This window comes from Trichoderma aggressivum, assembly GCF_033847375.1.
Source record: "Trichoderma aggressivum f. europaeum strain CBS 100526 chromosome Unknown scaffold_036, whole genome shotgun sequence".
Classification (NCBI taxonomy): Eukaryota; Fungi; Ascomycota; class Sordariomycetes; order Hypocreales; family Hypocreaceae; genus Trichoderma; species Trichoderma aggressivum.
The window spans coordinates 121,802-148,159 of NW_026946402.1; the positions used below are offsets into that span (position 1 = coordinate 121,802).

Below are 26,358 nucleotides of genomic sequence, written 5' to 3' on the forward strand. Positions count from 1 at the left end.
TTGTTGGGAGTCACGTCAAGGTTACAGTACATACCTCAAACCATAGTCGTGCTACTGTACTATTCTACGCATTAATAAGATAGACATCATGGATTGATACGATGAGGTGGACGCTGAAGTGCGTCACGCCATATCATTAGCTTGATGCTATCGGGATATTAGCCGGGACGAGGACGAAGCTGAATCTACGTGCTGTTGATTATCGCCGAGTCAGCTTTTACCTCCAGTTCTGGACTTGATAATCCAGCCGTTTTTCTTGCTCCTATTGGAACTACACTCTGCCTGAAGAATCAGCTGGAAATTCCTTCTTCATGATGAAGTAATTGCTGTTGACGCTTGCATCATCTTAAACGGGGGCCTTTTGCCTCCCGCAGCGGTTAAGTCGGAGGTCCGATCCGCGGCATCATTATTCCGCTGTCATGGGATGGTGGGGCGAAATGCAGCCAGTTCGGTGATGTCACGGAGCATCTCGCAACTGTTTCCGCGCATTATCCGATTGTAATCGCCTTAAGCCGGCCAAGTCACGGAACGCTCAATCGTCGCTCATGCTGCAAAGACAACTCCATGCGAGCCGTTTCATAAGAGGGAACCTGTCGCTGAGGATCCTCGGCACTTCATCAGCTCGATACTTCACCCGGCATAGCGGAAGCGCGCGAACCATGACCTCTTCAGGAAAGCCGTTCGAGGGCGTTTCGCTGGACGATTTGCCCAAATCATGGAACTTTACGGCCTCATTGCCTCCGGATCAAGCCTTTCCAACTCCGGCAGACTCGCATAAGACTCCCCGAGACAAAATCTTACCCCGGCAAGTGCGCGATGCTCTGTTTACTTGGGTACGGCCGAGCCAACAGGAAGACCCCGAACTGCTGGCTGTGAGCCCAGCTGCATTGCGGGACATTGGAATCAAGGAGGGCGAGGAGAAAACCGAAGACTTTCGGCAGCTAGTAGCCGGCAACAAGTTGTACGGATGGGATGAGACAAAGCTGGAAGGCGGATACCCTTGGGCGCAATGCTACGGCGGCTTTCAGTTTGGCCAGTGGGCAGGACAGCTCGGAGACGGAAGGGCCATTTCGCTGTTCGAGACGACGAACCCGGCGTCTAATGTGCGATATGAGCTACAGCTCAAGGGAGCCGGCCTAACCCCATACTCTCGATTTGCAGATGGAAAAGCCGTGCTTAGATCCAGTCTTCGAGAATTTGTTGTCTCCGAAGCACTCAATGCACTCAAGATACCCACAACCAGAGCACTGTCTCTTACTTTGCTCCCTCATTCCAAAGTTGCGAGAGAGACAACCGAGCCTGGAGCTATAGTGCTCCGATTCGCCCAATCATGGCTGCGGTTGGGCACTTTTGACATAATGCGAGCAAGAGGAGATCGCGCTCTCATAAGGAAGCTTGCGACATATATTGCGGAAGATGTCTTTGGCGGATGGGAAACGCTTCCTGGACGACTAGAGTCACCTGAGGATCCTAAGAAATCACCACCCCCTAAGCGCGGAATACCGGCTTCTGAGATTCAAGGACCCAGCAATGCAGCCGAAAATAGATTCCAACGGCTGTATCGAGAGATTGTGAGGCGAAATGCCGTGACTGTAGCTCACTGGCAGGCATATGGATTCATGAACGGTGTTTTGGTATGTATCGCTTTGCGAAATATCTTATGGGAAAGTCGGCCACTAACATGTGCGGCAGAACACTGATAACACATCAGTATACGGCCTGTCGATGGACTATGGGCCCTTTGCTTTTATGGACAACTTCGATCCGTCATATACTCCAAATCATGATGACCACATGCTGCGGTATAACTACAAGAACCAACCCACTATTATATGGTGGAATCTCGTGAGGCTCGGCGAAGCTCTCGGTGAGCTTGTGGGCATTGGAGCTCAAGTCGATGACGAAGCTTTTGTCAACAAAGGCATCAAAGAAGAACAGGAGAAAGAATTAGTTGAGAGGGCAGAGAATCTAATCACTCAAGCCGGAGAGGAATACAAGACTGTCTTCCTGAATGAGTACAAGCGACTTATGACGGCGAGAATTGGCCTGCGCAACTTCAAAGAGACGGATTTCGAAGAGCTCTTCAGCGAAGGGCTTGATACTATGGAAGCTTTAGAATTGGATTTCAACCACTTCTTCCGTCGCTTGGGCACCATTCAATTGGCGGATATCGCTGATCCAGCAGGTAGAAAAGAAAAGGCGGCCATCTTCTTTCACAAAGAAGGGCCGCCCCAGGCAGTGAGCGAAGACGATGCAAAGGAGAGAATCGCCAAGTGGCTTGACAAATGGCGGTTGCGTGCCTTGGAAGACTGGGGAAGTGAATCTGCTGATGCCCTGTCTGAAGATCAAGATGCGGAAAGAAGACAGGCCATGAAGCAGGTCAACCCAAACTTTGTCCCCAGAGGCTGGATCTTGGACGAGGTGATACGGCGTGTCGAGAAAGAGGGCGAGAGACACGTCTTGAATCGCATCATGCACATGGCTCTACACCCGTTTGAGGACTCGTGGGACGGAGTTGCAATTGACGGGGTCGAGTACAAGGGCGACCTAGAGGAGGAACAGAGATGGGTTGGCGATGTGCCTAGGTTTGAGCGAGCGATGCAATGTAGCTGCAGTTCATAGATGGCAAGCTAAATTCGATCCAATTGCGCTCTCAAGACTTGATCTTTGACATCAACATTACGAAGCAGCCACGGCTGTCAATTCTACGGCATCTTTTACTGGATGAAATGTTACGACCGGCGGTAAGAGGCAGCGTTCATCGAGATGAAAATTCTCTCCCATGCTTCCATAATCGGCGTATATTTTCTCTAGAGCACAAGATAGAGGAGGACTCGACAGAAGCAACGCAGATTGCGATGCCCAAGCTCACCTACAATAAAATGTGCCCGTGTACAATTAATGAAGCAGAAGAAGAAAAGAAGAAGAAAAAAAAAGTTCGGCCAGCAGCAAATTAAAGGTCTCTGGCAATGCGGGACGGCGATGCCTCAGGCAGCGGCAACGGGCAGCTGCAGCCAATGAGCGTGCTGCTAAATGGATCCGTAAGGGAAACCCACTAGCGCTGGAAATGGGCTTTCCAACCATCCAGACAGCAGATCCGTTTCGACGACGCCCATCCCACTCGAACTGAGCCCTTTTTACACTCGCCGCAACGTCCATCACGTTCAATCCGTCAAGGCGACACGATGCTCCGACAGTCTCTGGCACGTTCGGCTTGGCGGACCGGCAGGCGGGCCGCCGCCGCCTCGCGGGCTTTCGCGACAACGCCCAGACGAGCAGCCGAGGTGGAGCTCACCATTGGTAAGCATTATGATTCTTTTTCGCGGCGGGCAATTGGAGCTGGGGCGAGTTGCTAACGGCGGTGCAGATGGAAAGAAGGTCTCGATCGAAGGTATGGCTCTGCGGTGGAGGGGTTGCTGTGTTGCGGGACAAGAATGAGGGCATATGTGCTGACATGGATTGTTAGCCGGGTCTGCTCTGATCCAGGCTTGCGAAAAGGCCGGAGCTACTGTTCCCAGGTCAGTTGTTGAATAAGAGAAGAAAAAAACATGTAAAAGTTGCAAGAAATGTGCATGCTAACATGGTTCAGATACTGCTACCACGAGTACGAAAGCTTTAACCCCTCCTCGCCCCTCTCCCAACGATTCCGAATCCTAACCACACCATTGACAGAAAACTCATGATTGCCGGTAACTGCCGTATGTGCTTGGTTGAGGTCGAAAAGGCACCCAAGCCTGTGGCCTCGTGCGCCTGGCCCGTGCAGCCCGGAATGGTCGTCAAGACCAATTCGCCTCTTACACACAAGGCCCGCGAGGGTGTTATGGAATTCCTGCTGGCCAACCACCCCCTCGACTGCCCCATCTGCGACCAGGGAGGCGAGTGTGATCTCCAGGATCAGTCTATGCGATATGGTGCCGACCGAGGGCGATTCCACGAGATTGGAGGCAAGCGAGCTGTCGAGGACAAGAACATTGGACCCCTGATTAAGACATCCATGAACCGATGCATCCACTGCACCCGATGTGTCCGATTTGCCAACGACATCGCTGGTGCCCCTGAGATGGGCTCGACTGGCCGTGGAAACGACCTGCAGATCGGCACCTACCTGGAGAAGAACCTGGACTCGGAAATGTCTGGAAACATCATCGACCTCTGCCCCGTTGGCGCCCTGACCTCCAAGCCCTATGCTTTCCGAGCTCGCCCCTGGGAGCTGAAGCACACCGAGTCAATTGACGTTCTCGACGGCCTGGGTTCCAACATTCGTGTCGACTCTCGTGGCCTGGAAGTCATGCGTGTTCTTCCCCGACTCAACGACGACGTCAACGAAGAGTGGATCAACGACAAGACTCGTTTCGCCTGCGACGGCCTCAAGACCCAGCGACTTACTGTTCCGTTGGTCCGAAGAGAAGGAAAGTTTGAGACCGCTGACTGGGAAGAGGCTTTGACCGTGATTGCCAAGGCCTACCAGCAGACAAACCCCCAGGGCAACGAGTTCAAGGTCATTGCCGGTGCACTGACTGAAGTAGAGTCTCTCGTCGTCGCCAAGGACATGGCCAACAAGCTGGGATCTGAGAACCTTGCTCTCGACACCCCTACTGGCAGCCAGCCCCTTGCCCACGGCGTTGACGTGCGATCAAACTACCTTTTCAACTCCAAGATCTGGGGTATTGAGGAGTCTGACTGCATTCTCATCGTCGGAAGCAACCCCCGACACGAGGCCGCCGTTTTGAACGCTCGCATCCGCAAGCAGTGGCTGCGCTCCGACCTCGAGATTGGTGTTGTTGGCGAGACCTGGGAGTCCACTTTCGAGTTTGAGCACCTGGGAGCCGACCACGCTGCCTTGAAGAAGGCCCTGGCCGGTCCCTTTGGCAAGAAGCTCCAGGCCGCCAAGAAGCCCATGATCATCGTTGGATCCGGTGTCACCGACCACGTCGACGCCAAGGCCTTCTACGAGACCGTCGGCACCTTTGTGAACCAGAACGCCGCCAACTTCAGAACCGCTGAGTGGGACGGCTACAACGTGCTCCAGAGGGAAGCCTCAAGGGCCGGTGCCTTTGAGGTTGGCTTCGTCACCCCGTCCGCGGAGGTCGCCCAGACCAAGCCCAAGTTTGTCTGGCTCCTCGGCGCCGACGAGGTCAACGCGGCCGACATCCCCAAGGACGCCTTTGTCGTCTACCAGGGCCACCACGGTGACCGCGGCGCCCAGATTGCCGACATTGTCCTTCCTGGCGCCGCCTACACCGAGAAGGCTGGCACTTACATCAACACCGAGGGACGTGTGCAGATGACCCGTGCGGCCACCTCGCTGCCCGGCGCTGCCCGCACTGACTGGAAGATTCTCCGAGCTGCTTCTGAGTTCCTCGGCGCGCCTCTTCCCTACGATGATGTCGCCGCTGTGCGGGACCGCATGATCGAGATCAGCCCCGCCCTGGCTGCCTACGACGTGGTTGAGCCCGTTGCTCTGAAGGAGCTGAGCAAGGTTCAGCTTGTCGAGCAGAACAAGGGTGCCAAGGCCAGCAACCAGCCTCTTAAGAAGGTTATCGAGAACTTTTACTTTACAGATGTCATCTCCAGAAGGTATGTGCACTCTCCCCCCTTAGTATACATTACCACATATCATGTGCTATAGGCTATGTTCCGTATGATAACAAACTGATGCTAACCTTCTTCCCAGCTCACCGACAATGGCACGCTGCTCAGCGGCCAAGACCACTGGCGACCCAAGGACGAATTTCATGGCTCCTGGTGTTGAGGAGGACAGGCCCATGGGCCAGGTTGCGTACGGTGCTTAAGATAGGTGAATGTATTAAAATAGAAGAATTTTCCCTTGCAGTTCCGGAGCGGTATGTCGATATGTACATATATAGGACGTTGGGGGAGGCTAGAAGTGTGTGGTAAATACGTTGACCAAAAAAAGTTGGCTTTATCTCTTATCCCTTCCCCCCCTTTTATCCCGTCCTTGTGTTGGTGCCGAGTATGAGGGGTGAAGATGAAAGTACGAGTAAACACGTTTGCGTAAGTTATGTGGTGTAACCCCAAAAGCATCCACACGAGGTGTGACAACATCTGTCACTCTCTCCAAGTAGGCATGCGAAACGTAACGTTGCCCATCCCCCTTTTCCTTCTGGCCTCAATATCGTCTTTCAGTGAAGCCGGTCTCGCCTGGCTCCGGCTGTACAATGGGATCCCCGAAGCGGACTTTCTTCTTGGGTCTCTTTGCAGAAGGAGAACGAAGGCTAGATCGACGCAGCGGCTTCTAGTCGACGTCCATCCGGCCCTGCTGCTTCTGTCGCAAGGCCGCGGCCTGCATCTGCACCCTGATGGCGTCACTCATGCCGCGGACGTGGTGGTCAAAGGAAGAAATCTCCTGCGTGGCAGCCACAATGACCTTCATGACGTCCCGAGCGGCGATTTCCCGGGGCGAGTTGAGCGGCACGTACGTCACGGGCACCCTGTCCATGTCAGGCATCGGAACGGTCTTGACGCTGTAGTCGGCGGCGGGATTGTCGCGCTCGCGCATTTTCGCAATGATGCTGTCCAGGTCGTCCCTCAGCGCGGGCTCGTGCTGCTTCCGCACCTCTGCCACGGCGGAGAAGTAGTCAAACGACGGGTCGCGGGCTTCGGCCTCGCGGTTGATGCGGCGCATCTCGCGCTGGTAGTAGGCCTGGATGTTGTTGCGGACCGAGGCCTCATGGCTGGTGACGACGGCGAGGGCGGCGCGGTGGTATTCGACTGAGCCGGGGACGAACTGGGGAGCGGCGAGAAGGTTGGTGGACTCTGTGATGGGGACGAAGATGGCGGCGGAGGTGTTTGTTAGAGGCGGGATGAAGTCGAGATCGAGGCTGTTGTCGTCTTTGCCATGGCTGGCCATTTCCGTGCTTGTGTCGTCGTCGTCGTCGTCGATGCTGACGCTGATGCTATCGCTCCGGTTGCTGCTGTTCTTATTGACGCTGTCCTTGTCGGTGCTGCTCTCCCTGGTGTTTCCCTCATCTCTGGCGTTTTTCTCATTGTAACCATCACCCCCTTGTCTTCTGATTGTCGACTCGCCTTTGCTGCCGGATACTTGGCGAAACAGCTCTTCCAGCGGTGGCAGCTCCGACGCTGATTCCTGGCTACCATATGCATTCGCGGCCATGGCACCTGACTCGATTTTTATACCTCTTTATTGTTTCATTCGCTTCAATTTTTTTTAATTATTTTTTTTGGCTGTTTGTCAAGCTCGCTTGGGTCGTGCAAGCAAGCGATGCGGGATTCGGATTACGTTATGCATGTCCGGCTTAAAGTGACCAGGTCGCTTTTTGACTTGTCAAATGTTTGTTGGTCGTGTGAATCAAGGTCGAGCTCTGGGCTGGTTTTTTTCTTATAACCGGGCATCGACATTCATTTGCACGGCAAGGTGCCGAAAAAGGCCCAACACGGAAATGGTGCTGGCTGAGTGCATATGTCATATGCTGACAATGGCGGCTAAGTGGATTTATCGCCCGTATCATTGGTTGATATTCTTGTCCATATCACCAATGTTGCTGCGGATGAGTATGCAGGACTGCTTGGTTGACATCTTGCCGGGATTGCTACGGTAGCAGAGAGTCATGGGGAATTTTGGTAGATGTCAAAACAAATTTGAGATGGATATTGGAGGCAACTTAAGAAACCTACAGTAGAGCGCTGAGAGACATCGAGTACACGAGGGGGCCGAACATCACAAAGGAGAGCTGTTAAAGGGGGCTGCTATTACTATTACATTTCTATCCAGGCCTCGTTAAGTAAAATGCAAAAGAATGCACAAGACTTCGCACAGCTTCGAGATTGGTATTGATGGTCAGTACCTTCAATGCCAGATGAAGGAGACATTGCGCTCACCGTTCATGGTCTGCACAAACGACATCGACGTGAGAAGTCTTAGAATATGGATGCTGCGGGTGGTTGGATTAAGATGAAACACAGCGGCAAGGAAAACTCTATGGCGAAATTATCCTATCCTAGATCTTGTTAGTTTCTTCAATATGTAGCCTGCAAAATGACTGGGGGACTCACGACAATGAATATTTGTTGTGCGAGACGGTCTCCCCATATCAACAAAAGTGCATCGACTCTTCTCACTTGCTTGTTTATACCTCCTCACTCGCTGCCTGCGTCTCCTCCTCAGGGAATTTCTCATCTTCTCGCACCTGATCGGGCAATTCTTGTGTCTTCTCATGCGCCTTTCTAACCGATCGCTCTGCAATCAACGTCTGCACCTCTTCGTTGAATATCGCACACTGCTCTCGTACTGCGCTCATCGCCTCGGTGAAGCTCTCGTTCTTTCCCCTAACCGTCTGGATGTTTTGTTCGAGTGTTTGGCACTTTTGCTTGAGATCCTGAAGCTGTTGCGATAGCGAATAAAAGGCAGCCTTGACTTGCTTCTCGTGCTTCTCCCTGTCCTGCTTCTCTTTTTCCTGCTTCTCCTTGTCCTGCCTCAGTTTCTCTTGCCTCTCCCACTCGATCTTCTCTCTCTCTCTCTCCTCCCTCTCCCTCTCCTCCTTCTCTCGTTTGTCTCTCTCCTGTTTCCTCTGCTTCTTATGTTTGACGGTTTCCCACATTTTGTTACAACGATAGGAGAGAATGGGCGAAACTCGAGACTGATAATCGGAACAAGCCCAGACGGAAGACGACGAAATGGATGGTTTGGAAAATGTGCATATAGAAAAGAGAGGAAAGGGGAGGAGAACAAAGTGGAAGATGGAGAAGGAGGAGCTTCAAGTTGAGAGGCAGAGTGCATCGACTCTATCAAGAGGTAGGTGCACAGGCACAAGAGCTTCAAACTTTACCTTCTGATCCCCGAATCTGCACTCTTTCCATCTTCTATTGTGATACTTTCATTTGTTGGTTACTTTTCTAGGCAGATGTCACCATCGTGCTTTACGACTTTTGTCTAGAATGCGGTTCCTAGGTAACAGGTAGTAGTCATTCTGATCCGGGAGTCGTCCATGGCTCACGCATAGTAGATTATGAACCAAAAGGATTGTTGAGTCCCTCCTGCAACTGGTTGATTGGCAGATACCTATCTACTGGTATATGCAAGTACGTTGAATACGACATTTTCCCCGGCTTAAAGTTAACAGCTGGTGATCTCATCAACAGCCTGGCGATACTTTTCTCGTTGTAGACCAATCTGTTGGAAACGCAGAGTGATGATGATGATATTAAGCAAGATAAACCTCAAGATTGAGTGATGATGGTAGACGAGGATTTTAGCATTCATCCCGATGGTTTTCTTGGTGTCGAGGGCCACGCTCCTGGTGATGAAGTTCCGGCGTATTTTTTCCGCGTTTCGTTATTGAGTACAGAGAGGTACTCGCTTGTTGCGCGCAAAAGTCAACTGACCGGCAAAGTTTCAATTGGCGTCAATTTGCTCAATCGAGGGGCTCCATTGATACAATTGAAACAGAGGGGACGGGAAGCAATCGCCTCTTCACCAGCCTCACCTCTTTACCCATTGGATATAGCAGTCTGGAATCCGCAAACTCACCTCGCCGAGCCCAGAAAATGGCGCCCTTGGTGGAACATGCATGGTCATCCTCCCGCTTACCATTTCCATATTACTGTACCTAACATTACCTGTATGGAGCACTAATCAACAGGTACCACAGCAGAGATATCCAATCCCACTGATATGGACGCAAAATAGGGCCCTTTTTTATGGCGCAGAAGCGTTGAAATGGCCAATGGCGCTAGCCCCAATCAGGGCTAGGTCCCAAAGCTTCCCAGGCGCAAGAGCTCAACGCAAAAATCTAGCCCCAAGGGATTTTGAACGACTTGTCCGTCACCTCGACCATATTGCTATCAACAACCCTCGGGCCCTCGCTTGTCCCTCCTTCACCCTTGGATACAGCGTCAATTGCGATCATCCCGTGAGCATCTCCTCGTGCCTCACGTCGCCCGCCCTTTTCCCCGCCGCCCGCCCACTTGCCCGCCTGCCCCGGCGTCTCTCTCACAGGTGAGAGACATTTTTCCAAGATGCTCAGCGCCGCTCTTCGGAGGCGTATCCTCGCGCCTACTCACCAAGCCCTGCGAACTGGCTTCACCGCGCACGTAGTCCGCTACTATGCGTCCTTCCCCAGCCACCAGGTGATCAAGATGCCCGCATTGTCGCCCACAATGCAGGCTGGCAACATTGGTGCCTGGCAGAAGAAGCCCGGCGATACCATCGCCCCCGGTGAGGTTTTGGTTGAGCTCGAGACGGACAAGGCCCAGATGGACTTTGAATTCCAGGAGGAGGGTGTTATTGCCAAGATCCTCAAGGAGGCTGGCGAGAAGGACGTCGCTGTCGGCACCGTAAGTCGTTTTCTGCCTCTTTTTGTTTCGTTCCGTCTCTTTCCGATGCTAAGCATATTCGCTCCATAGCCCATCGCTGTCCTGGTTGAGGAGGGCACCGACATCGCCGCTTTCGAAAAGTTCTCTCTGGAAGATGCCGGCGGCAGCGCCCCTGCCCCCGAGGCCAAGAAGGACTCTGAGCCTGCTCCCCAATCAACCCCCGCCTCTACCCCTCAGTCCACCTCTGCTCCTGAGCAGTACGCTTCCGAGGGCAGACTCCAGACCTCTCTCGACCGTGAACCCAATGCTGTCCCCGCTGCCGTCCGACTTGCCCGTTCTTCGGGTATCAGCCTGGACGGCGTCAAGGGCTCTGGCAAGGGAGGCAAGATCACCGAGGAGGACGTCAAGAAGCTCGTCGCCAGCCCCGCCGTTGCCGCTCCCGGCGCCACCTTTGAGGACACTCCCATCAGCGGCATGCGAAAGACCATTGCCAACCGACTGCTCGAGTCCACCCAGACCAACCCTCACTTCTACGTCAGCAGCTCCATCTCCGTGTCCAAGCTGCTGAAGCTGCGACAGGCCCTGAACGCCTCCGGCGAGGGCAAGTACAAGCTGTCCGTCAACGACTTCCTCATCAAGGCCATTGGTATCGCTTCCAAGAAGGTCCCCGCCGCCAATGCCAGCTGGCGCGGTGACGTTATTCGTCAATTCTCCACCGTCGACGTCTCTGTCGCCGTCTCCACCCCCACTGGCCTCATCACCCCCATTGTTACCGGTGTCGAGGCCCGTGGCCTGGAGTCCATCTCCGCCAAGGTCAAGGAGCTCGCCAAGAAGGCGCGCGATGGTAAGCTCAAGCCCGAGGAGTACCAGGGCGGCACCATCTCCATCTCCAACATGGGCATGAACGATGCTGTCGAGCACTTCACTGCCGTCATCAACCCTCCTCAGGCCGCTATCCTGGCTGTTGGCACCACCCGAAAGGTTGCCGTGCCCGCCAAGGACGAGGACGGTGAGACCGTTGTCGAGTGGGATGACCAGATCACCGTTACTGGCAGCTTCGACCACAAGGTCGTTGACGGTGCCACTGGTGCCGATTGGATGCGTGAGCTCAAGAAGGTTCTCGAGAACCCCCTGGAACTCCTTCTGTAAGCGGAAGAGATCTGAACAAGGGAACTTTCTATATGTTTGAGCGGAGGATGGCGTCTGGGATGGGTTACAAATAGGGATGGCTGAATCAAGTGTCCCTTGTAGAGTAATTTGCATCTTACCAAACCAAAAAAAGGCCTGGCTGTTGCGGTTGTGCAGTTTGTAGCTAGTAGAAAAGAATAATTAATGGTGCTTGCTAGTCTTATATAGAAAATTAAAAATATTAAACTTATAAAAGAAAAAGCCATGCATAACCTGATATTCTCTCATGATTATTGTATCATCATTGAATGATTCCAAAGAATATTCTCTATAACATCCATGAATGGATGTGTAGGTATAATGATTTAGGTAAGACTGCAGGCGCTAGAGCCAACGCCTCCCAAGCGGCCGGGCTGTGGCGTCAGGGGTTCTGCCGGCATCTGATGCACGCTGGAGGGGAACAAACTCGTGGGAGCAGCCCCATGACGAGCAAAGCAATTCCTCCGCCGGCCTTTGACGTTGTCTCGTCTTTTTCCCTTTCCTTGTCCAATTTCCCCGTATCTGCGACTGGGATTCCCACTGGTGACGAACACTGCCAATTACCGATTCTCCCCTGCACGTGCGCCGAAGCCATCCATCCAAAGCCCAGCGTTTCGATACAACCTCGTCCAACTGAAAATATAGACTTCCAAGCCCCTGCCGATCGACCAACTGCCCACTGCCACCGGTCCGTACGATTGCTCGTCCTCGCGATTCCCTCCCGACAGAGCCCACCAGGTATCCAGCATCTACATACGAGTGTTGTAGCCAGTGACGTCTCCATACCTCGCTTCATCAAACCAAAGGGGGCAGAGCCTCCCTGGGGCCCCTGGTCCTCTTCATCGGCCATCCCTGTGCGCCGGCGGCCTGCCTGTGCCTGCGCCTTTGTGCCTCGTATGCTTTGTGCTCGTTTATGCCTGGAGCGCTACTTGTACCTGGCTGCGACTCCGGAGTGGCAGTAGATCATATGTCCGTTCTTTCAGCCGTCGACGCCTTCTGCCTTCTCCAGACACAGATGCTGCTGCCATCGTCGCTCGCAACCGCCACAAGTAGGAGCATCGTATCATAGCCGCCTCGGCAACCGCAGAGATGGCCCCTCCATATCCCACTCCCACTGCCCGACGCGGGTCTGAGTTTACGCCGCGAGACGAGACCGACCTCATCAGCCGACTGCATTCAGATGCTCTTGATACGCCCGTCTCGCTCACACGACGACTTGCCAAATCCAGGACGACCCACGCGCGTGTGAATCCCAACCTCAGCTCTTCCGACTCTGAGGGCGACGCCAACGCCGAACCGTCTTCGCAGCAGAATCGCGGCCGCCAGCCGAACCACTCCCGCTCCATGAGCAATCCGTTTCCGTCGCTCTTCAACGGCCGTAGGAGGCAGGGCTCGGCTTCAAAGCCCTCCGTCGACGTGGATAGACCAAACGGTGGCCCAGCTCCGAGCAACAGGCCGGTACAGACGCACAAACGGGGGAACCCCTCCATGAGCAAGGACTTTGCTACCGGCAATTGCATGACATGTGCTTCGCTCGTAAAGTGGCCCAAGGAGTTAAAGGTCTTCAAGTGTACCATTTGCATGACCATCAATGACTTGGTTCCAATTAGTGTTGAAGGCCAAGGCTCCAAGCAGCAGCGCCATGACACAAGCCCAGGGCCTTCGTCATCAAAGCAACCGCCGCCTTCCCCTGGTATGGCGCCGGGACAAGGTCCCAGGACGAGTCCTTTTGGCCAGCTCAATCTGCCCATCTCTCTCGATCAAACAAAATATCTGGTCCGGCAGAATCTGCGATCATATGTTCTCAGGAGGCTTCGCGACTTGTCATCTGAGGCTCAGGTTGAGCACACTGGCGACGACTGGCCGCTGCGGCAAGATCGACTATATCCAGATCTTGCGATACGGACTCATGGACCACTTGATATCACCCCAGCGAGAAAGGGATCCGTCACCAAGTATACCTTTGACGAGGAGCCAACGCTGCATCTCAATACCGCAAGCGCCAATTCTCCAATCGCCATGTCCAGGTCGTATCCTTCATCTTCCAATGAGCAACCCGGGTTGAGGGGCCCGCCGCCTAACAGCAACAATAATCATGTCAGCCCGCGCCCACGAGATCGGTCTGCTGGCCCGCCTGATGACCCTAGAAAGATATTCAAGCAATTAGAAGACTACATTACAAATTGTTTCAATAACTTTGAATGTATCAACTCTTCCTTTTCCACGCAGCATCCCCGATATGCCTCGAGATCCGCAAGTGATACCCCTCGACGTCCCTCGGTCCCCTCGAGGGACGTGCGGCAGCCCGCACAGATAAAAAGTGCGCCTCGTAGGCCATCTCAGCTGGAGGTTGACTCCCCCATAGTTGATTTGGACCCGAAATTGCTACTGCTGGGCGATGTTGCGGAGAATGGACTGTGGTGGACCGGCCAAGACACAATGGCGCCGAAGAAGACTCCCAACAAGGAGGAGCCGGTCCATGTTCATCACCGGCCATCTCCACTGACAAGATCACCGCAGTTGAATTGGGCCGATATTGATGAATGGTACTCAGTCGTGAATAATGCAGCAGAAGGCTGGTTCCAAGTCTACGAAGAGGTCTCGGCGGATCTTTCTCTAGGCCATCTTGCTGAGCAGGAACTTCGTGCTATCGAACAGGATGTGCTCAAGGGGCAGGATCACACTCGGCGGCTGCTGTTGAAAGTCACGGAAAACTTGCTGAAAAGACCCGGCCGCCCCATCAAGGACCCGATGGATCTTCGATTCCTTCTGATCATCATGGAGAATCCGTCTCTTCACTCGGATAATGAGAGCTTTCAAGGGCTACTCCAGCCAGAGATGGCCCAGCCTATACGCTCGAGGCCAACGGATGTGAATCGCCCTGCTGGAAATACAGGTCTCCTATCGGGGCAGCACTCTGGGATCGTTAAACGAATACTGGGATTAATCTCGAATGCATCGCCAGAGTGCCAAAACCAAATGATAACTTGGCTGGCTAGATACCATGCCGCACGCTTCATCAAAGTGAAAGAGCTGGCATCGGGGTTTTTGACATATCGGATGATTCGACAAAGCGAAAAGAAGCAGACTGAGCAAACAGTAGATCCGACAGCTGGGTTGATACCACAGATGCAGACTGGTCGACACGGCGGTGCGTCTCTTCATGATGCGATAGGTGGGCCTAGACCTACAAAGAAGCCCAAGGAACCAACCAAGAAGATCTCCTACTCAGATGACTGGCAGATCAAAGCTGCTTCTCGCGTGCTATCTCTCTTATTTTCCGCAAACAACATGTCGCCGAATCGTCGCGGCGAGGATGCTCATCCAAACAGTCAGGTTACCTGGAACGGAGCAACTCGTGTTGGCGGATACTTTCTTCCGCCCACTGATTTCTATAATTCCATGATAGACTACGCCGATCTCATTGACGATTTTGAGTCTTGGGAATCCAAGAGGAGTAAATTCTCCTTCTGCCAATACCCGTTTCTCTTGAGCGTATGGGCAAAAACGCACATCCTAGAGCACGATGCCCGTCGACAGATGCAAAGCAAAGCTCGAGACGCCTTTTTCGATAGCATCATGACTCGAAGGAACATTAATCAATATCTGGTCCTTGATGTACGTCGAGACTGCCTTGTCGACGACAGTTTGACAGCCGTGAGTAGCGTCATTGGCAGTGGTGGTGAAGATTTGAAGAAAGGTCTCCGCATTTCGTTCCAGGGAGAGGAGGGAATAGACGCGGGTGGTCTCCGTAAAGAATGGTTCTTACTCCTCATCCGGGAGGTTTTCAATCCCGACTATGGTACGTTGATGCTCATGCATGTAGATTCCTGAGCTCGTCAATCTAATGCAAATATAGGAATGTTCATCTATGACGACGACTCGCAGTATTGCTACTTCAACTCAAACTCGTTCGAGCCCGCTGATCAGTTCTTTTTGGTTGGCGTTGTCATGGGCTTGGCTATCTACAATTCCACCATCTTGGATGTTGCCCTGCCTCCTTTTGCTTTCCGAAAACTCATTGCTTCAGCTCCTTCTCCCCCCGGATCAATTATACAGCATCGACCACCGATGAGATATACGCTAGACGATTTGGCTGAGTACCGTCCACGGCTTGCGAACGGATTAAAACAGCTTTTGGCTTTTGATGGAGATGTCGAAGAAACGTTTTGCTTGGATTTTGTCATTGAAACTGATAGATACGGCTCCAAGGTGCAGGTGCCTCTCTTGCCCGGTGGCGAAAGCAAGCCCGTGACAAATGAGAACCGGCGAGAATACGTCGATCTTTACGTACGGCACGTTCTCGACATTGCAGTGAAGAGACAGTTTGAGCCCTTCAAGAGGGGCTTTTACACGGTCTGCGGCGGCAATGCGTTTTCCCTTTTCCGGCCTGAGGAGATTGAACTCCTTATCAGGGGATCTGATGAGCCATTGGATATCGCGTCGTTGAGAGCCGTGGCGGAGTATGATAATTGGGAGAGCAAACAGCCTGAAGAAACCGAGCCGGTCATTGGCTGGTTCTGGGAGACGTTTCAACAGGCTACTCCGAGTGACCAGCGCAAGCTGCTTACGTTTGTCACTGGAAGTGACCGCATACCGGCGATGGGGGCCGCATCGCTGACGATCAAGCTGTCTTGTTTGGGTGATGACTGTGGGAGGTATCCCATTGCTAGAACGTGCTTCAATATGTTATCCCTCTGGCGTTATGCTTCAAAGGAAAGGCTAGAATCAATGTTGTGGAGAGCGGTTCATGAGAGTGAAGGATTCGGTCTCAAGTAGATGGCTGGCAACCATCGACGGCTCAATATCACTCATATCGCAGTTGCCATTCAACACCTTGGCTTTTCGGCATATTTGGACATTATTATCATGGATTAGAGCGGTCGAGCATTACACAATATCCTTAGATTAGTTTATACGTGAGCCAGTCGTCGTTGAGCGTCTGCGATACTTGTGGGGATTGAACATGTGTCATATTTAGCATTCAGCCCATAGTTTTTGTTCTCTTTTTTTTTGGACGATACATTGCCATATACTCAAACAACCGCTTATCGTACAAATGTCCATCTTCTTCTTTCCTTTTTAAGCCTCCTCTTGCTCTGCCATGCCACCCGCGGCTCTAGCTCGCTTCAACATATCCTCTTCCTTCTTCTTTTCTAGTCTTAGTAGTCGTACCCGCTCGCGGTCGACCTCTGCGTTCTTGCGTAGTGTGTCGAGGGCCTGCATCTCGGCAATCTCCTCGTTTGTAGGCTGCAGCGGAACGGCGCGGGTCTCGGCCATGAAGAACTCGAGGATGTGTGATGAATGCTTGTTGGCCATGTCGATGTGGACGACGCGCTCGTCCGCGGTGGGGGGCTGCGCCTTGGAGAGGTTCGTCCGGGACGACGAGGGCTGGGGGATGGGTTCGGAAGACGCTGACGCTGGGGCTGGGGAGCCGGGCTTGCGGAGGTAGATTGTCATGGTTGGGGGGAGCTGGTTCTGGTCGTGGCGGTTGACGATCATGGGGATGGAGGGGTTGTGGTATTTCAGGCGGGGGAGGTATTCTCGCCAGAATTTCCTGCGGTTTTTTTTTTGTCGTTAGAGATATGGTTCTTGAGGATATTGTGAGAGGGGGGGAACCGAACGAACCTAGCTCCCATGTGGCCGCCTTTTAGACGGAGGCCAAAGTCCATGTGTATCCGGGTGACCTCTGCGGGGAGGATTGCTGCGCCGGGGCCGCATCTGACGTTAATGAGCTGTGTGAGGGCTTCGTGAGTCGAGTTCGATTCGTAACGAGAGTGCATGGGCATTGGATCTTCTTACTTTCTGTGGTAGTTGTTGGTTAGCGATTGTCACACCATGGGGGCAGATTCAAGACGTTACCTTTCGAAGCAGGTTTAGCCGCTCTCCTAATGACCTCATCTTGGCCTGTGTCTTTGCGCCTCGACTACAGCGAGGGTCCAATTGCTGAAAGGGTTTGATGCGCAGCAAATATCGCAACGGGTTGTTCAATCTCGCATTCAAAGTTCGTTCTAATTCAGAAAATCGTACTGCGAACCGCTGGAGTTTGGCGGGCCGGCTAATCATCCGGGACTTTTATTTTATTTTTTAATGGTGGGGTGAACCACGCGACAGTGGGGGATGTCAACTGCCGCCGATTTTCTTAGCAGAGGCGGATCTTTTTTTTTATAAGACAACTTTTTTTTTCTCTATCATGTTCTATGAACTGTGATTCAACGCAATTCTTTCGGCGAGGATGCATAGGGCGCTGACGGCACGGCTGCTCAGGCAGGCTCTAAGGGTCGGCGAAGCTGCGCCTTCAACGGGAGTGCCTCTCTATCTGTGTCCTGCAGTTGTAGGACTCTCAAGCAGGCTCTCGAGTATAAGTCTAAGAGCTTCAACGAGCATTTCCCAGCGACGAGCGAACCACACCGAGGCTGTATCCAGCAATATCGAATCGACCGCGGAGTCGCCATCAACTGAGTTGTTACAAAAGCCAGTTCGAAGATTGCCATTGACGTGTTCTGGGTGTGGCGCATTCACGCAGACTGAGGACCCGGAGCAGCTTGGATACTATGATGTGAGCAAGAGGAGGGTGAGAGAATGGCTGCATCCAGTTGTACGGCGTTCGAGTCCTCTGGAAGGCGATGAGGATAAGATTGTCAATGCCACGCTCGAAGCCTTGGACCAGAGCAGGTTGAAAGAGCTTGGTTTGGATCCCGCGACGCTTGTCGATGGCGATGGGACAGAAAACCAGAGCATGAGCTGTAGGATACATGTTGACTCTTAAACTTGAATATGGCATAATGCTAACTTGCACACAGTGACATCGCACCAAAAGGCACCCGTTTGCGATCGTTGTCATGACTTGCTACACCACAGCACAAAAGGCGACACCGCAAAGGTCACCATGTACCATCCAAGCGTCGAGTCTCTGCGAGAGACAATTGAGGAGTCGCCTCACAAGTATAACCACATCTACCACGTCATCGATGCCGCCGATTTCCCCATGTCTCTCATTCCGCGGCTCAATGTGCTGCTGGGCGACGTTCCACTGCGCACGCGCAATCGACGCTCCCGAGCGGACAAGTACCAGAACGATCGCAAGACCGAGATGAGCTTCATCATCACAAGGGGTGATCTCTTGGGTCCGACCAAGGAGATGGTGGATGCCATGATGCCTTATCTGAAAGACGTATTGCGCGATGCACTGGGGAGACTTGGTCAGCGAATCCGCCTGGGCAATGTCAGGTGTGTCAGCGCGAGACGAGGATGGTGGACCAAGACAGTCAAGGAGGATGTCTGGAATCGTGGCGGCGCTGGATGGATGGTTGGCAAAGTCAACGTGGGGAAGAGTCAGCTTTTTGAAGCCATCTATCCAAAGGGCAGAATGATCGACAAGCCCGAACGAGCCAGCGGTTCGACGCAACCAAGAGGCTCGTCTACCGACAAATCAACGACGACTGAGGATGATGAGAGTTTAGCGACTGTCAACTTTGGATCTCTGCTTCCTCCTCCTCGGCCGGCTCAGAATTATCCAGACATGCCCATTGTTTCGTCACTGCCAGGAACAACTGCATCTCCCATCCGCATCCCTTTTGGCAATGGCAAGGGAGAGCTCATCGATCTGCCAGGGTTGGCACGCAGTGATCTTGAGCTGTATGTAAAGGAAGAGCATAGGCAGTCGCTCATCATGAAAAAACGCATCATTCCTGAGCAGGTTACTGTCAAGCCGGGGTCCTCGCTTATTCTAGGTGGAGGATTGATTCGAATCACTCCTCGAACACCAGACATGATCTTTCTCATGTACAATTTTACGCCACTTCACGAGCATCTGACCTCAACGGAAAAGGCCGTCACATTCCAAGGTCAAAGTCACCAATCCATTGGCCTTGAAAACATCACTTTGCCAGGAGCTGGAGACAAGATGAAACACGCTGGCACATTCAAACTCGATCATGATGTAACCAAAAAGAGAGCTGGACCATTAACCAGAAAGAGCGCGATTGGGTTGAACGTTGAACAGCTACCATTCCGTGTGCTGTCTGTGGATATCCTCATTGAGGGCGTTGGGTACGTTGAGATCGTCGCTCAAGTTCGCAGACGAGCTCTGGAGCGCATACTTGCGTCTCAAAACGCATTTAGGGAAGTTGAGCAGGAGACAAGACCAAGAGAGACGCCGCGTAACACCAGCGACCCGTTTTCGGATATGTACAGCATGAGGAGGGATACAGCCGGCCACGACAAAGCCACGGAGCCCAAGGTGCAGCTGCAGCCTCAAGAGTCGTCAGACTGGCCGGCTGTTGACATCTACTCTCCCGAAGGCAAGTTCATTGGCTCGAGAAAGCCGATCAACGGGTGGCTGAACAACAAGCCACGCGAGCTGGCGGAACACAAGAAAAGCCGCCCCAGGAGAAGCATGAAGGGGGCGAAGAAGCTTGAAAAGCAGCGAAGGGGCGAGCACCACGATGCGTGATTTGGTGTCACATGCCAGATGCCGTGTACAATACCACCTTACTCTAATGACGACTGCATGCCATGTATATTATGACCACACCCAAATGTCATTGATTTTTGTATAAATGGATAAAATGAGGTAGCACATATTTAGACGAAGACTGAAAATCAAGAAATGAGAAAGCAAGGCATTGCAGAGTACATATCATCTTATTAATGATGGCCAGACTACAGAGTCTAGAACCCAAATTACGGGTGACATTTTACTGAGTGACGCCACCTGAACAGGCTGGTAAATACCCCGTTTGGGGGGAACCGCGGGGCCAATACCTGTTCCTGGCCGTTTTTCTGCCTATCGATGACATCTACGAAAAAACAACAAGCCCGCCCTGTCAAATCATTCCTTATCCATCTCCCCCCCTCCAAAACAACCCACACAAAACCTGCCCTCGTTCCGCATACCGACACAGAAAGAGGCTTTTTCAAGTCCTCTCTTCATTTGGCGTTTGCGCGATCAACAAGACACACACACGCCCCAGACAGAAAAAAAAAGCAAGAACTGCGAGAGATCCCATCTAGATTCCGTGCAGATCCCAAAGCGCCACTGCCCACCAATGTCGCAGCAGCAGGAGCGCAGCGCGCAGGCGCCTCCGGCGTCACAGACGACGACGGATACTATTCGGCCGGAGACGGCGGAGAGTTCGCCCAGGGTGATTTTGCGCTTGAGGGGAGGGCATACTTCGAATGGGAGGTCGGTGTCGTGGGCTGAGGATGTGGTTGATAACGAGGGTTTGGGTCGCAAAAGCTCAAAAGGTATGTTCTTTGGATGTAACGCGACAGAACAGCCTGGGAAGCTGGAATATGAAGCTGACAGAGTTTGTGGATAGTGTGCTGCATATACCATCGACCCAAGGGAGTTGACGAATCCAGCGACGAGTCATCGTCTGATTCCTCATCAGATTCGGATTCGGATTCGGAGGCTGAATCTAGACGCAAAAAGAAAGCTGGCGGCGACAAGGACGGCTGTGGTCACTCTCATGATCATGGACACAGACATCACCACGGACGGGGCAAAAGGAACAGCCAGAAGAGGGCACCGAGTCCAAATGCCTACGAGAAGATACCAAAGCCCAAGCCAAAGGATACGGGTAAAGAGGTGCCCAAGTAGCACAAAACAACTTCCGGGAAAGAAAGCGCATGGTTGGAGTTAAACACATGGTTTAGGTTTGCTTAAAGGGTTTAAGGTTATTGTTTTGGGCTTTGGATGCTTGCACGGAAATGAGAACACACGGCGACATTGTTTTCACATTGAAATGGGGAACACACGGCGACATTCTTCATTAAAACGAAGAACACATGGCATTATTTTTTTTAACATTTTTTCTTTCTTTCTTTCTTTGGAGGGAATGCGGCTTTATTGCTTGTTATCAAGGGTATCGTACAAAAAAACAGAGGTGGACAAAGGCGGCAACCTTTAGCTAGGCATATACCGATTCATATACCACAGGGTTACAGCAGACTATGTCGAATAAGACAGAGATGGTACTCATGGTTCCCCAGCTTCAGCTTTCTTCCCACTCTCGACAACAAAGTATTTCCCAGCTGTTCTTGATGCCGTTGCCAGTACATCCCAGTTCTCAGCGTCGGATTCAATGCGCTCCTTGACCCTCCTGGGTCTTTGATAATGGCCGACAAGGGTCTCTTGCGCCAACACCTCCTCTAAGTCTTGCAATCCAATGGTTATTTCTTTGACTGCAGCTTCTGTCTCATCCCTAATAGCTCGAAGAGGCTCCACTCCCTTGGTGTCGACTCTCTGCACTGCCCGCGCAAACTGTAGCTGGCTCTGCAGCGTCGCAATCATGGACTGCTCCTCGGCTGGGGTTTTGGGCAAGGGGAGCGCAGATAGACGCAGCAGATGGTGCAATTGAGAGGGAGTGATGACTTCTGGTGCGGAGTGTGATTCAGATGGAAGTAGGGAGCTGACGGACCAGGTTGGCTTGGAGAGGATCTCGTGAGCTGTTGAGGATGGTGAGGACTTGGTTGATAGAGAGGCTGTGGCTGTTATTTGCCTGGGACGAAGGTTTTGCCTGAGGCATGATAGACGGCATCTGGCGCAGAGAGACATTTGTGACGATTGGCTTGGCTTTAGAATATAGATTTTTGTGAGAAGTGAATGACGATATCTTGGATGCTTCGAAACCAGAATATCAGCTGGTGTAACTGATATCGTCCATTCATTGATTTGATTTTTGATGCCACAAGTGAGTACGCAAATATTATTGATACTGTGCATGTGTCCGAAGGGCGGAGCAGGGTTAGTCCGGATCTGGCAGTATCCAAGCAAACTCCAGCCTCTTGAAGGATAGTCAGCTGCGCCCCAATCCCCCTTCCCCACTGCCACCGCTACCTCGCATCGTCATCCCTTTGAAGCAGGTAAGGCACGCGGCAGGTATCTGATAACGACCCACCTTTGTCAGCAACGCGGTACGCGATCGTGACCTAGGTCCTAACAGAACGAAAGCTATAGGAATTACTATGTAATTTATTATAAGAATACCTTCAAATGGATCAATTGGATCCAAAAAAAGAAGAAAAAAACGACCTAGAAGCTCTGAGTGACCTGCAACGCGCTGAAAATGTGATATCGTCACTTTTGCCTCACCCTGCTGTTGCAATTACGAATAGCGATGAATTTGAACCATTACAGGTTAACCAGCGCGCTCCTATTATCCATCCCTTGCCGCCAACGCCTTTGTCACTTTTCCAATATTTTCTACCTATTTTCTTAGTACAGGAATGGGTAATATACACGAATCTAGCCCAGCCGGCTGGCCCGTACGGGCCGCCGCCAAAATGGAGCCCTGTTTCAGTCGATGAGATCTACTTGTGGATTGGGATATTGATTTATATGGGAATTCATAAAGAAATCAATATCCGGGACTACTGGAAGCTCTCTTCAGCCAGAACATCGCGGCCAAATCATGATTTTATCCGATTTATGTCACATGAGAGGTTCCAGCAGATTTTACGGCGAATTCGAATCTTTGACCCTACAACGATCGCGATCGCGGCTGCCGGGAAGAGCTTCAAGCGCGTTGAACAGTGGTCTCGTCACATACAAGCTTCGTCGACCGCGTTATGGACCCCAGGCACGAATATAGCTGTGGATGAGTGTATGATCCGCTATACGGGAAGGTCTCGCGAGACAACGATCGTACGAGGAAAGCCGATTCCAATAGGCTTCAAAGCTTAGGTTGTGGCCCAAGCCGGCTATTTCCTTCAGTGGGAATTTTACGTGCCTCCCTCGCTGATTCCTTCCAAACGAAAGAGAGGCACAGAGGGCCCTGATGCCTTGGCCCCGACGCAAGCTGTGGTTTTTTCCCTAGTGAACAGGCTAGAAAGCGCCAGCTATCACGTCTTCATGGATAACCTCTTTTCCACACCGCTGCTCTTCCGGCTGCTTCGTGATCAAGGGCACGCTGCAACGGGCACGCTGCGTACGAATTACTGTGCCTCAAAGGCCCTTATTGCAGCCAAAAATGAAGATCGCAAGGGAAAGTGCTGGCCTTGGGGCCAGCTGGTAGCAGAGCCTACTGAAAACGGTCTTGTTGGAATCCCCGGAGACAGATTTACTAGGAAAACCTATACTAACGCGTCCTCGAGCGTTTAGGTCAATCAGATCGCGTGGAAAGATAATACCCTCGTGCTATTCCTCAGCACGGCACATCAGGGCGATGAATTTCATCAACGAATTCGAAAGCGACCGAAAGCCACACAGCCGCACACACAGCCGATAAGGCTTATCTTCGGCGAGGAAGGCAGGAAGGAGCTACCCGTGCCCGTGATAGCAACCGACTATAACTTCAAAATGGGCTCTGTGGATATCGGTGATCAGCTTCGAAGCGGCTTAGGATACGATCATCGATTTCGTAGGGGAGGTTGGCAGGCATTAGCATGGTCCTTTCTCCTTGATATTTGCCTTGTGAATAGCTATAAGCTGCAGCACCAGGGTAATCCTAGCTGGGAGGTTATCACCAGTCAGGTTGAGTGGCGCTCGCGCCTTTGCAGCGATATCTTCAAAAGGTATAGCTATCAGGGTACATCAAGGCAAAGATTTCGAGCCGGAGACATCTATACACCTATTTTACAACATAATCACGTCTTTCAGAAGAAGCGGGCAGCTTGTGCAGGTTGCCAAGGGCTACGCGTTGGAGAAATTCGATCACGATCGCGATCGCAACCTCAACCTTCCACCGTAAAAAAGGCACGCGGTGTTATGACGGGTTGGCGTTGCGATAAGTGCGATGTAGCTATTTGTACCGGGTCTAAATGCTGGTACCTATATCATGCCCCAATTTCTATGTAATTAGAAGTACCTCTATTTTTCTAGCATCCTATTGGCTACCATTGACCCATAAATACAAGCGACGTGCCTTACCTGCTTCAAAGGGATAGTCCAGCCAAAGTCACGCTTAACATACTCCCGGCTCTTCCACGGCCAGTTGCGACCAGTTGCTGATAACCGGGTACATATAGCTCTAACTCCGAAACAGCCAGAGACCATGTCGCCTCAACCCCATATCAAGCCTGATGCTTATTTCCTGCCATCGGTCCGGACGACTCTGCATCACGCACTTATCAAATGCAACCCGCTCTCGTATCTGATACCGTTCGAATCTAGGAACACCGACATCATGAACAATCCCGAGGCTCTCATCCAACAGGTTCGCCTCTTGTTTGTCTCTTGGCTGAAGCTGAGGAAGTAAGAACGCGCTTTGCTAACAGATTGAGACGGTAGGCCGAGAAGCTCGTGGCTAAGGGCAAGAGCGGATGGAGTTTCTTTGGCGTCTCGGAAGAGAGGTTTGAGCAAGCTGCCGCCTGCTACAGGGATGCGGGCCAGGCATACGAGATGAAGGGTAACTGTACGCATCTTCTCCGTCCTTTTGGTTTCTCCGCTCTACTGAGAGCTCCCTCGGGGGGGACTTCACAGTTGCTGTCTGGCGTATCGTTGTGGTTGACTTTTCAATAGTTCTCGATGCAGCTGCTGCATATATAAAAGCAGGCGAAACGCAGGAGAAGTATCTCAAGGATGATTTCGAGGCCCCCGACAGCTACGTCCATGCCTCCGATGCTTACCGAAGAGCCCTCTTGGAGGAGGTCAAGCCGATCAACGACAACCAAAAGGCCGAGGCGAAGGCGAAGGCGATAGACTGCCGGAAAAAGGCCATTAAATTGACCGAGTCGTCCTCCAGTTCAAGTAAACTGAGAAGATTGTCGAGAATGTACGATGCAATTGGTCAGATATATGAGAAGGACATTGCGGCCCCGCTTGTGCAGGCGAAGAAGAACCTATTGAGTTCGAAGACGCTGACTCCCGATGAGGAGAAAATCATGAACGCTCTGAAGGGGGAACCACAGCCGACTCCCCGTGATGTCCACGAGCTGCAGCGGCTGCAGTCGAAGGCAGTGTTTAGTAACGAGGATAAGGCTCATCTGGAGTGGCTAGAGAGTGAAATGATGCCGCCTCTAGAAGAAGCGCGTAACGCCTACAAAGAAGCGGCTGACTTTATACGCTTGGACTCGCCGCTGTGCGTTTTCCCCCTCGCTCGAGTACTGGGTCAAACCTCCATTGTTGATTGATGGCTAATGCGTGCGAACATTAGGAATGCCAACACCCTATATAATCGATATGCTGACCTCAGTGTCTTCATCGCCACTCTCCTTCCCCATCTTCCCGAGAAGGATACCGATTCTACCAAGGAGGATGCCGATTCTACCCAGAAGGATGCCCGTTCTGCCGCGAAGATTAACCCCAAGAACTCCCATTACGAAGACGCCCTCAACGCCTACGCGATTATTATCAAGACCCTGCAAGTCGACCCACAAAAGCACAAATTCAGTATCCCTGATTTCTGCCTCAAGTGGTGCCTCTGCCGTCTAGCCCAGTGCAACGCGGTAGCCACATTGCGCGACGTCCCGAAGTATCAGCAAATTGACATGGAAGCGCAGCTGCTAATGCAAACAAACCCGAATGATCACAAAATCGCCATAGCAAAGGTCCAGGGGAGGTATACGCCGCTTTTTGACCTGAACGAAGCCATTAGAAAGAAGGACCGAGGAATGATTGATGTTGTACTGCAAGGCAACCCGGGGGATGAATGGCAGAAAAAGATTTACACCGATATCCAAAACAAGTGGGAGGTTGAGGATGAGTTTGCGTAGAGGAATCAAGTCAACTAGAACAAAGGCAAAACGCAAAGAGGATGGTATGCTACTAAGCAAAACCAGGACGCAAAGGGGTTTGCTACTTTCTTTGGGCACTATCCGGTTCATCAGGATGGAAGCGACATTGTCGTTTCCTCTGTTAGTGTGCAAATGGAGTGTTGCACATGCTCACGTTATTGATTATTGCTCTTTTCATTTGTTTAGCTTCGAAATGAAAACGGACTTTGTTCGAGTCAC

General features: G+C 52.1%; 11 protein-coding genes across 11 annotated transcripts; 7 read left to right on the forward strand and 4 right to left on the reverse strand.

The window, feature by feature from the left end:
• Positions 1 to 659: 659 nt before the first annotated feature.
• Triagg1_7829 (uncharacterized protein) lies at positions 660 to 5,792 on the forward strand (the record flags this gene model as incomplete). Its single annotated transcript, XM_062902608.1, has 9 exons — positions 660 to 1,634; positions 1,693 to 2,605; positions 2,659 to 2,744; positions 3,093 to 3,300; positions 3,368 to 3,391; positions 3,467 to 3,518; positions 3,590 to 3,604; positions 3,673 to 5,577; positions 5,675 to 5,792. The coding sequence occupies 9 exons, from the start codon at positions 660 to 662 to the stop codon at positions 5,790 to 5,792; spliced, it is 4,296 nt and encodes a 1,431-aa protein (XP_062753162.1).
• Positions 5,793 to 6,256: 464 nt separating this feature from the next.
• Triagg1_7830 (uncharacterized protein) lies at positions 6,257 to 7,135 on the reverse strand (the record flags this gene model as incomplete). The annotated part of the gene is made up of 1 exon (XM_062902609.1): positions 6,257 to 7,135. One exon carries the CDS (start codon positions 7,133 to 7,135, stop codon positions 6,257 to 6,259), a length of 879 nt encoding a protein of 292 aa, XP_062753163.1.
• Positions 7,136 to 8,108: 973 nt separating this feature from the next.
• On the reverse strand, positions 8,109 to 8,579 carry Triagg1_7831 (uncharacterized protein; the record flags this gene model as incomplete). The annotated part of the gene is made up of 1 exon (XM_062902610.1): positions 8,109 to 8,579. The coding sequence occupies one exon, from the start codon at positions 8,577 to 8,579 to the stop codon at positions 8,109 to 8,111; it is 471 nt and encodes a 156-aa protein (XP_062753164.1).
• A 1,417-nt stretch (positions 8,580 to 9,996) lies between these two features.
• Positions 9,997 to 11,442, forward strand: Triagg1_7832 (uncharacterized protein; the record flags this gene model as incomplete). Its single annotated transcript, XM_062902611.1, has 2 exons — positions 9,997 to 10,314; positions 10,384 to 11,442. 2 exons carry the CDS (start codon positions 9,997 to 9,999, stop codon positions 11,440 to 11,442), a joined length of 1,377 nt encoding a protein of 458 aa, XP_062753165.1.
• A 1,107-nt stretch (positions 11,443 to 12,549) lies between these two features.
• On the forward strand, positions 12,550 to 16,239 carry Triagg1_7833 (uncharacterized protein; the record flags this gene model as incomplete). Its single annotated transcript, XM_062902612.1, has 2 exons — positions 12,550 to 15,262; positions 15,320 to 16,239. The coding sequence occupies 2 exons, from the start codon at positions 12,550 to 12,552 to the stop codon at positions 16,237 to 16,239; spliced, it is 3,633 nt and encodes a 1,210-aa protein (XP_062753166.1).
• A 303-nt stretch (positions 16,240 to 16,542) lies between these two features.
• Positions 16,543 to 17,249, reverse strand: Triagg1_7834 (uncharacterized protein; the record flags this gene model as incomplete). Its single annotated transcript, XM_062902613.1, has 2 exons — positions 16,543 to 17,017; positions 17,089 to 17,249. 2 exons carry the CDS (start codon positions 17,247 to 17,249, stop codon positions 16,543 to 16,545), a joined length of 636 nt encoding a protein of 211 aa, XP_062753167.1.
• A 446-nt stretch (positions 17,250 to 17,695) lies between these two features.
• Positions 17,696 to 19,915, forward strand: Triagg1_7835 (uncharacterized protein; the record flags this gene model as incomplete). Its single annotated transcript, XM_062902614.1, has 3 exons — positions 17,696 to 17,794; positions 17,855 to 18,206; positions 18,264 to 19,915. The coding sequence occupies 3 exons, from the start codon at positions 17,696 to 17,698 to the stop codon at positions 19,913 to 19,915; spliced, it is 2,103 nt and encodes a 700-aa protein (XP_062753168.1).
• Positions 19,916 to 20,510: 595 nt separating this feature from the next.
• Positions 20,511 to 21,064, forward strand: Triagg1_7836 (uncharacterized protein; the record flags this gene model as incomplete). Its single annotated transcript, XM_062902615.1, has 2 exons — positions 20,511 to 20,709; positions 20,784 to 21,064. The coding sequence occupies 2 exons, from the start codon at positions 20,511 to 20,513 to the stop codon at positions 21,062 to 21,064; spliced, it is 480 nt and encodes a 159-aa protein (XP_062753169.1).
• Positions 21,065 to 21,442: 378 nt separating this feature from the next.
• Triagg1_7837 (uncharacterized protein) lies at positions 21,443 to 22,021 on the reverse strand (the record flags this gene model as incomplete). The annotated part of the gene is made up of 1 exon (XM_062902616.1): positions 21,443 to 22,021. The coding sequence occupies one exon, from the start codon at positions 22,019 to 22,021 to the stop codon at positions 21,443 to 21,445; it is 579 nt and encodes a 192-aa protein (XP_062753170.1).
• A 438-nt stretch (positions 22,022 to 22,459) lies between these two features.
• Triagg1_7838 (uncharacterized protein) lies at positions 22,460 to 24,155 on the forward strand (the record flags this gene model as incomplete). The annotated part of the gene is made up of 4 exons (XM_062902618.1): positions 22,460 to 23,110; positions 23,180 to 23,503; positions 23,567 to 23,979; positions 24,065 to 24,155. 4 exons carry the CDS (start codon positions 22,460 to 22,462, stop codon positions 24,153 to 24,155), a joined length of 1,479 nt encoding a protein of 492 aa, XP_062753171.1.
• A 303-nt stretch (positions 24,156 to 24,458) lies between these two features.
• Positions 24,459 to 26,118, forward strand: Triagg1_7839 (uncharacterized protein; the record flags this gene model as incomplete). The annotated part of the gene is made up of 4 exons (XM_062902619.1): positions 24,459 to 24,620; positions 24,695 to 24,818; positions 24,926 to 25,484; positions 25,560 to 26,118. The coding sequence occupies 4 exons, from the start codon at positions 24,459 to 24,461 to the stop codon at positions 26,116 to 26,118; spliced, it is 1,404 nt and encodes a 467-aa protein (XP_062753172.1).
• Between the last annotated feature and the right edge of the window lie 240 nt (positions 26,119 to 26,358).